This window comes from Oncorhynchus clarkii, unplaced genomic scaffold (genome assembly GCF_045791955.1).
Source record: "Oncorhynchus clarkii lewisi isolate Uvic-CL-2024 unplaced genomic scaffold, UVic_Ocla_1.0 unplaced_contig_12070_pilon_pilon, whole genome shotgun sequence".
In the NCBI taxonomy this organism is placed as follows: domain Eukaryota; kingdom Metazoa; phylum Chordata; class Actinopteri; order Salmoniformes; family Salmonidae; genus Oncorhynchus; species Oncorhynchus clarkii.
In genome coordinates, this window is record NW_027258036.1 from 154,134 (window position 1) to 164,046 (window position 9,913).

Below are 9,913 nucleotides of genomic sequence, written 5' to 3' on the forward strand. Positions count from 1 at the left end.
GTCGGGGTTCTCCTCTCCTCTGTTCCCTCACCTGTCTCTTCCCTCGGGTGTTTTAGTCAGGGTTCTCCTCTCCCCTGCTCCCTCACCTGTCTCTTCCCTCGGGTGTTTTAGTCAGGGTTCTCCTCTCCCCTGCCTCTTCCCTCGGGTGTTTTAGTCAGGGTTCTCCTCTCCCCTGCTCCCTCACCTGTCTCTTCCCTCTGGTGTTTTAGTCGGGGTTCTCCTCTCCCCTGTTCCCTCACCTGCCTCTTCCCTCTCGGGTGTTTTAGTCAGGGTTCTCCTCTCCCCTGCTCCCTCACCTGTCTCTTCCCTCGGGTGTTTTAGTCAGGGTTCTCCTCTCCTCTGCTCCCTCACCTGTCTCTTCCCTCTGGTGTTTTAGTCAGGGTTCTTCTCCTCTGCTCCCTCACCTGTCTCTCCCTCCCTCGGGTGTTTTAGTCAGGGTTCTCCTCTCCTCTGCTCCCTCACCTGTCTCTTCCCTCTGGTGTTTTAGTCAGGGTTCTCCTCTGCTCCCTCACCTTTCTCTTCCCTCGGGTGTTTTAGTCAGGGTTCTCCTCTCCCCTGCTCCCTCACCTGTCTCTTCCCTCTGGTGTTTTAGTCGGGGTTCTCCTCTCCCCTGCCTCTTCCCTCAGGTGTTTTAGTCAGGGTTCTCCTCTGCTCCCTCACCTGTCTCTTCCCTCGGGTGTTTTAGTCGGGGTTCTCCTCTGCTCCCTCACCTGTCTCTTCCCTCGGGTGTTTTAGTCAGGGTTCTCTCCTCTCTCAGTAGCTCCAGGTTTGTAGACAATAACATCTAGAGTTTTTATTCAACTGAATTGGAACTTAATATGCAAAGCATCTAAAATAGAATGTTTTCTCTAATATATATATAATATATTCCTCAAAAGAGTTGTAAATAAGTTTCAAATTATAATATGTAGAAGACAGATGCTTTATTTAGAAACATAGAGAGCAGGACAGTTGGCAAGTTGTATATTCCATATAAGGATTTACAGTTCAGAGCAAAAAGCTACAGGACTTCTGTCAGCTCCTGATATTTATTTCCCTGTTTCTATTTGTCAACCTTCCCTTCCGTTTCCCTTTTTATTACTGCAGTTTCAAGGCAAATGATTTGACATTCAAAGTCCTATGGAAATGACATTCTGTCCTTACTATCTCAGAGTTGTACTCTCTTTGTGATATCTTCTTTTCAAAATGCCCTGCCGGCTCATTACGATCTCAGAGTTGTACTCTCTTTGTGATATCCTCTTTTCAAAACGCCCTGCCGGCTCATTACGATCTCAGAGTTGTACTCTCTTTGTGATATCCTCTTTTCAAAACGCCCTGCCGGCTCATTACGATCTCAGAGTTGTACTCTCTTTGTGATATCCTCTGTTCAAAACGCCCTGCCGGCTCATTACTATCTCAGAGTTGTACTCTCTTTGTGATATCCTCTTTTCAAAACGCCCTGCCGGCTCATTACGATCTCAGAGTTGTACTCTCTTTGTGATATCCTCTTTTCAAAACGCCCTGCCGGTTCACTGTGTCTCATTCTGCAAATAAAACGTAACGTTCCCCAACCATTTTTACCCAGAATTCCCTGCATGTGTATAAAACCACCGGTGGTGATTCTCTTTTAAAACGTAGAACTCAAATCAAAGCAAATTACACACAGAAGGAAGCAGCACCTTCCTTTTTGGTTTGACAGTCAGTAAGAGAGTTAAGGAGACCTCTCCGTTGAAAAAACACACAACAACAACCATGAGAAGATGTGGAAGGAAAACAGTGGGAGTCTGGACACCATAGAAATGGATCACTAGAAAGACAATCCCCATTCAACTATATTGATCATACCCCATGGTTGTGGGGCTTTAACCATTCTAGTAGTTATATTTCTATGCTGAGCCGGACTGAACAACAGCCTAAAACCATGTCATCTAACTAACCACATCCTGAACCTCAGTCTGCTTTTTCACTTCTCAGGCTTCTCAGGCTCGTCGTAAAGCTTGCTGTACTTGGGTGGGTGGGAACTGAAGTCGAACGTGGATGGGTGAGAGCTGACACTGAACACCACAGGAACCGCTACGGTAGAGCTCCTCAGCTGAGCCAGCAGGACGGCAGACATCACCGCTCCCAGGAGCTGGAGAACAACACAACAACGTGAATTAAAAACAACCACGCGGGTGACAGCAAGCCAGGGGACTAGTAGAGATATTCAACTGACAGTTTGATGTGTAAGGTGTGAAATGTGCGCGGTAAAGAATGCATGCTCACAGCCAGAGCAGCGAATCCGAAGGAAACGCCCAACACGATGTCCAGAGCTTTAGCCAGGTAGCCCTCGAGGATGGGGAAGCAGGTCTGTGGGACAGAGGGCCGTTAATACTCATTGGAACACAGATCACAACTCAGTCATGGTCCTGTCTGGCTCACATGGTTACAGTGTGGTACTAGGCGATGCCAAGGTCACGGGTTCAATTCCCGCAGGGATCACAAAAAAACTCAAAATGTGCAGACTGAAAAAGAGGTTGGTGAATTTCATGTCTGTGTAATTAACGTGACGACTCAGATCATGGCTCAACAGAAGAGCTTCAGTCTCCACAGTGTGCTGCTCTCTGATCAGCGACAAAAGCAACCGTTTCTGTCTAGGAATGTAGACGGTTGATTTAAAGATAACCGAAAAGGGAAGCTGGTCCAACCTGTTTGTAGATCAGCTTCTGGTGTCCAGTCATCCTGTACTCTGAAAGGAACAACAACTGAAAAACAGAAGAAGAAGAAAAACTGACACTACGTAATGAATGTCTCTAACAGACATAACCCTTAATGAATGTCTCTAACAGACATAACCCTTAATGAATGTCTCTAACAGACATAACCCTTAATGAATGTCTCTAACAGACATAACCCTTAATGAATGTCTCTAACAGACATAACCCTTAATGAATGTCTCTAACAGACATAACCCTTAATGAATGTCTCATAACCCTTAATGAATGTCTCATAACCCTTAATGAATAACCCTTAATGAATGTCTCTAACAGACATAACCCTTAATGAATGTCTCATAACCCTTAATGAATGTCTCATAACCCTTAATGAATGTCTCATAACCCTTAATGAATGTCTCTCATAACCCTTAATGAACGTCTCTAACATAACCCTTAATGAATGTCTCATAACCCTTAATGAACGTCTCTCATAACCCTTAATGAATGTCTCATAACCCTTAATGAACGTCTCTAACAGACATAACCCTTAATGAATGTCTCATAACCCTTAATGAATGTCTCTAACAGACATAACCCTTAATGAATGTCTCATAACCCTTAATGAATGAACAGACATAACCCTTAATGAATGTCTCCAACAGACATAACCCTTAATGAATGTCTCCAACAGACATAACCCTTAATGAATGTCTCCAACAGACATAACCCTTAATGAATGTCTCCAACAGACATAACCCTTAATGAATGTCTCCAACAGACATAACCCTTAATGAATGTCTCCAACAGACATAACCCTTAATGAATGTCTCCAACAGACATAACCCTTAATGAATGTCTCCAACAGACATAACCCTTAATGAATGTCTCCAACAGACATAACCCTTAATGAATGTCTCCAACAGACATAACCCTTAATGAATGTCTCCAACAGACATAACCCTTAATGAATGTCTCCAACAGACATAACCCTTAATGAATGTCTCCACACAGACATAACCCTTAATGAATGTCTCCAACAGACATAACCCTTAATGAATGTCTCCAACAGACATAACCCTTAATGAATGTCTCCAACAGACATAACCCTTAATGAATGTCTCCAACAGACATAACCCTTAATGAATGTCTCCAACAGACATAACCCTTAATGAATGTCTCCAACAGACATAACCCTTAATGAATGTCTCCAACAGACATAACCCTTAATGAATGTCTCCAACAGACATAACCCTTAATGAATGTCTCCAACAGACATAACCCTTAATGAATGTCTCCAACAGACATAACCCTTAATGAATGTCTCCAACAGACATAACCCTTAATGAACGTCTCTAACAGATATAACCCTTAATGAATGTCTCATAACCCTTAATGAATGTCTCTAACAGACATAACCCTTAATGAATGTCTCATAACCCTTAATGAATGTCTCATAACCCTTAATGAATGTCTCTTAATCCTTAATGAATGTCTCTAACAGACATAACCCTTAATGAATGTCTCTAACAGACATAACCCTTAATGAATGTCTCATAACCCTTAATGAATGTCTCCAACAGACATAACCCTTAATGAATGTATCTAACAGACATAACCCTTAATGAACGTCTCTAACAGATATAACCCTTAACTTCTTCGATTTAGGGGGCGCTCTTTTAATTTTTGGATAAAAAAACGTTCCAGTTTTAAACAAGATATTTTGTCACGAAAAGATGCTTGACTATGCATATAATTCACAGCTTTGGAAAGAAAACACTGACGCTTCCAAATCTGCAAAGATATTATCTGTGAGTGCCACAGAACTGATGCAACAGGCGAAACCAAGATGACATTTCAAACAGGAAATGCCCCAGATTTTGAAGGCGCTGTGTTCCAATGTCTCCTTATATGGCTGTGAATGCGCCAGGAATGAGCTTACACTTTCTGTCGTTTCCCCAAGGTGTCTGCAGCATTGTGACGTATTTGTAGGCATATCATTGGAAGATTGACCATAAGAGACTACATTTACCAGGTGCTCGCTTGGTGTCCTCCGTTGCAATTATTGCATAACCTCCACCTGCGTGTATTTTTCCATTTGCTTCAGAGGAGAAACCCTACTGCCACGAATGACTTATCATCGAATAGATATGTGAAAAACACTTTGAGGATTGATTCTAAACAACGTTTGCCATGTTTCTGTTGATATTATGGAGTTAATTTGGAAAAAAGTTTGGCGTTGTAATGACTGAATTTTCTGTTTTTTTTCTTAGCCAAACGTGATGAACAAAACGGAGTGATTTCTCCTACACAAATAATATTTTTGGAAAAACTGAACATTTGCTATCTAACTGAGAGTCTCCTCATTGAAAACATCTGAAGTTCTTCAAAGGTAAATGATTTTATTTGAATGCTTTTCTTGTTTTTGTGAAAATGTTGCCTGCTGAATGCTAGGCTTAATGCTATGCTAGCTATCAATACTCTTACACAAATGCTTGTGTAGCTATGGTTCAAAAGCATATTTTGAAAATCTGAGATGACAGTGTTGTTAACAAAAGGCTAAGCTTGTGAGCCAATATATTTATTTCATTTGCGATTTTCATGAATAGTTAACGTTGCGTTATGGTAATGAGCTTGAGGCTATAATTACGCTCCCGGATACCGAATTTCTCGTCGCTAGAGGTTAATGAATGTCTCTAACAGACATAACCCTTAATGAATGTCTCTAACAGACTTAACCCTTAATGAATGTCTCTAACAGACTTAACCCTTAATGAATGTCTCTAACAGACTTAACCCTTAATGAATGTCTCTAACAGACTTAACCCTTAATGAATGTCTCTAACAGACTTAACCCTTAATGAATGTCTCTAACAGACATAACCCTTAATGAATGTATCTAACAGGATGTAAACCTATGTGCATAAGAACTGAGAAGAAGAAGGAGGAGACTATTGACTATAAAGCTACATCAGTCCTGTCATGTAGAGTTCATCTGAACTCACCCGGTATTGAATGTTCAGGCATGTACCCTCCATCTGATCTTCCTCCCCCTGACAGAGACAGGAGTCAGGGACGTTGTTGCCCCAGTCTGTGTAACTGAACAGCCCACAGCACTTCAACTGTTAAAAAAACCCACACACAGTCAGTCAGCGTATCGAGCAAAAGGCCATGTTGAGAACAGTAAACTAGTTGAACCACGAGGTCAACCTCAACACAAAGGACATGTTGAGAACAGTAAACTAGTTGAACCACTAGGTCAACCTCAACACAAAGGACATGTTGAGAACAGTAAACTAGTTGAACCACTAGGTCAACCTCAACACAAAGGACATGTTGAGAACAGTAAACTAGTTGAACCACGAGGTCAACCTCAACACAAAGGACATGTTGAGAACAGTAAACTAGTTGAACCACTAGGTCAACCTCAACACAAAGGACATGTTGAGAACAGTAAACTAGTTGAACCACTAGGTCAACCTCAACACAAAGGACGAGAACAGTAAACTCGTTGAACCACTAGGTCAACCTCAACACAAAGGACATGTTGAGAACAGTAAACTAGTTGAACCACTAGGTCAACCTCAACACAAAGGACATGTTGAGAACAGTAAACTAGTTGAACCACGAGGTCAACCTCAACACAAAGGACATGTTGAGAACAGTAAACTAGTTGAACCACGAGGTCAACCTCAACACAAAGGACATGTTGAGAACAGTAAACTAGTTGAACCACTAGGTCAACCTCAACACAAAGGACATGTTGAGAACAGTAAACTAGTTGAACCACGAGGTCAACCTCAACACAAAGGACATGTTGAGAACAGTAAACTAGTTGAACCACTAGGTCAACCTCAACACAAAGGACATGTTGAGAACAGTAAACTAGTTGAACCACTAGGTCAACCTCTTCCTCATTACTGCTGGTTAGAGTCAACAAAACAAGTCTGTTATGCCCAGCAGTGTCTGGACCTATTTGGAAGGAACACTTCAATTTGGGGGGTTTGGGAGGACAGTAGACTCATTGGTCAAGGGTAGAGATCAAGTGAACACTACAGTGTGTTGTTACAGGAAGTTAACATTACTGAGGTACATGTTGTACACGAAACTAGAACGTAACTTCTCAAAACTATAAAGTATATAATGAATGATATTATTGTAAACCTTAGTGAAATATTTCCTGCTGATGATGATTCATGGAAAAGACAGAATAGATCCCAAGCGGGATCCTTTGATATAATGAATGTTATGGACATGTCGAGTATATTGTGGTGAAATGATTGACGGAAAATGTCCCTGTACATACATTCAGCTGAATCCTCTCGGTGAACTGTCTAACATCAGGGGAGGCTTCGTTCAGAGGCAGGGCCTCACGGAACTTCGCCTCCACGAACTGCTTCATCTGCAAAACAAACACAACAACCACTGGTGTCAACAATGGCCTTGACAGAATTCTCACACACACACACAGTCTACTAGTATAACACATCAGTATTACAGGACAGTCATGTACAGACATTATTATTAACCAACAATACCTCCGAACGGTACATGGCTGTGGGCACCGCCAGACGCAGGAGGCCGAAGCAGCAAATAAAACAGGCCACCAGAAACTAGAGAGAGAAAGTGAAAGAGAGAGATAGAGAGACTTAAACAATTTTCTGTCCAATAAAAGTTACTGCGTGACTCAGTGAACAAAACAGGTTACGAAACGGTGTCTTTCCTAACCCAATGTCGTAGTACGATATAAAACAGGATATCAGGGTGGTTTCCCAGACACAGACTGAGCCTAGTTCTGGACTAAAAAGCAAGCTCAAGTAGGTATCTTCATCGAAAACCAGTTTTTAATCCAGAACTGGGGTTAATCTGTGTCTGGGAAACCGTGACATGTTGTATATTGCTCTGTCTCTATGGTCGTAGATGTCTGTTCGAATGTGAACTCAGCTGGTCGCAGTAGACCCTCTCACCACGATCAGGGGAATTCTCTTCCCTCCGTGTGCTCCGTACGCCCCGAGCAGAGACATGGCCATGGTGATGCCTCCTACCAGATACATCCCCAGAAACCCTTTGGTCTGGTTTTCAAACTGAAAAACAATACAACATCCACCGTGTGTCTCAGCGTACCATTATGACATCACAATAGCAATGCCTACGTTCCTAATAGGGAAAAATCACATATTTTATTATTGCACGGTAGACCTATAATTCTTGTATATTTAGGAACATTGACTTTGTACACGAGAGATCACTTTGTGTATATATAGCTAACCAATAAGGAAGTATAGTTATAGTCTACTACATAAACTGTTGACACATTAACCTGTTTTTCAGATGCTGAAGCGTTTAATGCTAACTGTTTGTTTCCACTTTTGTTTTTTCAAAATAGAGAAATTATATAATCAAAATGAATTATCTTTGGTAAGAATTCATTCAATATCCATATATATCTATTCGTAAAATTAAGTTTGAATGTAATTTGAACTTTGAGCCCATTTAGCTCTTGTCTAGGGTGTTACGTGTGCGGCTTTAAACTTCTTCAAAGCTCAAACCGCATGTAACGCCACGGACCAGAGCTAGATCCCATTTTACCTCTGAAGTGCTGTCATTGTAGGCGAATTGACCCAGAAGTCCCAGGCCAATAATCACACCTCCAACGATCTAAAGAAAAACATCCCATTCACTATCAAATAACATAAGGTAATAAAACACGTCTTTAAAGCCATATTTAACGGATGTGAAGTTGGATTATACAACTTTATACAACATGGAGAGACACGTAGGAAAGTGGATAGAAACCATATAATTTCACACAGACAGACTACAAACATTTTGAAACTAACTTTTATGGGCAGAAGTTTTTGGTAAAGAAGATACACGAACTTGTTGTTTTGTTGCGCAGTTGATTACAATCGAAAGTAACCTTAAAGTATCGCCTACTGAGTTAATCGCATGTTCCTACTTGTATTTACAAATAAAGAGTTGCTAACTTACCGCAAACAGCAGGTTGAAGAAGACAAAAAGCCGTTGGAAACAGCTATTAAGTTTAGCCATTGTCGTGTTTATCAGGTACACACTTCAGCTCTCAGAAAACGAACTCTACCTGTCCGTGCTGTTCGTGAGTGTGTCCGTTTTCCGGGTAGCTGATGTGGTCGGCCGTACTGAGTTAGTTCCTGTAAATTACACTGTAACCAACGATGTATATAAACCCTGGATTGCGGCAAGGTATTTATTGCCATTATGAGCCTTTGAAGCCAACGGTCGGCCATATTGGAACTCCCCGGTACGGCCCAGTCCTCCACAAGAATGAATGGAGATCTACAGTATTTATAAATAAAGGACAAAATTACATGTATTTAATACTTTTTGTTGTTGTAGTTGGGACAGTATCATTAGTCATCAAAAAAATATATACTTTAAGGGAAATGTTTTTATTTTTTCTCAATTTTTTGTTTGTATGATTAGCTCACGTGATTTAATTTGAACGTATGCATTAAGGTGTCTGTAATGGAATAAATGCTTTTCTAAAGATTCCAATATACAATTACAACTGTGGGGGAATGCCAAGATGGAGGTTCAATGGCTTCAACACACACCCCCTTAAAATCATCTAGTGTATATATATATATATATATAAGTCACGTAAGCTTTTTTTCTGTATATATAAAAAAAAAGTACATTTCAAATTACAACACAATAACAACAAAAACATAGGACATCACTACACGTAAGCACAGACAGAATGAGTAACCCAGACATGTCACAGGGCCTATAAAGCTGAAGCATCCGTTTAGATTTTGAACGTTTTCTCACCACCAAATGGTAGTTCAGTCGTGGGTGGAGTGGGAGAGGATGGAACTACGTGAAACTGGGCAGACGTTCTGCTAATTTTCTCATCAATGAAACATTTGACCTCAATATATTTTTCTGTTCCCTAAACTACAATATGTTACAAACACAGTGAAGTAAGTTTTACAGACTTGACGCTTCTCCAAATATTTAAATGGAATTGTTTAGAAAGAGTGCAAGGTCGAATTGAATTTGTGCACAAGCGCACTTCACAGAGTAGGCGTTCCCTAATGGAAATATGCAAATACACGCTACAACGCGCCAATAGGATCTCGCTAGCTCTTGCTTGGCTTTAACCACCTTGCTTGTTCTGCCCACTCTTCCTTATTTGCTCCCACTGTAAACGGCACAGATGAACTATCTTGGGTTAGTTATATTTCGCTGTATCTAGGTCT

At 41.0% G+C, this 9,913-nt stretch overlaps 1 protein-coding gene across 1 annotated transcript; it reads right to left on the reverse strand.

Annotated features, from left to right (window-relative positions):
- Positions 1 to 908: 908 nt before the first annotated feature.
- LOC139394604 (tetraspanin-8-like) lies at positions 909 to 8,872 on the reverse strand. Its single transcript, XM_071142703.1, has 9 exons — positions 8,664 to 8,872; positions 8,262 to 8,330; positions 7,640 to 7,756; positions 7,211 to 7,285; positions 6,979 to 7,074; positions 5,678 to 5,794; positions 2,667 to 2,723; positions 2,245 to 2,328; positions 909 to 2,110 (listed from the first exon to the last, which is right to left on the reverse strand). The coding sequence occupies exons 1-9, from the start codon at positions 8,721 to 8,723 to the stop codon at positions 1,943 to 1,945; spliced, it is 843 nt and encodes a 280-aa protein (XP_070998804.1). The 5' UTR covers positions 8,724 to 8,872; the 3' UTR covers positions 909 to 1,942.
- Positions 8,873 to 9,913: the final 1,041 nt, after the last annotated feature.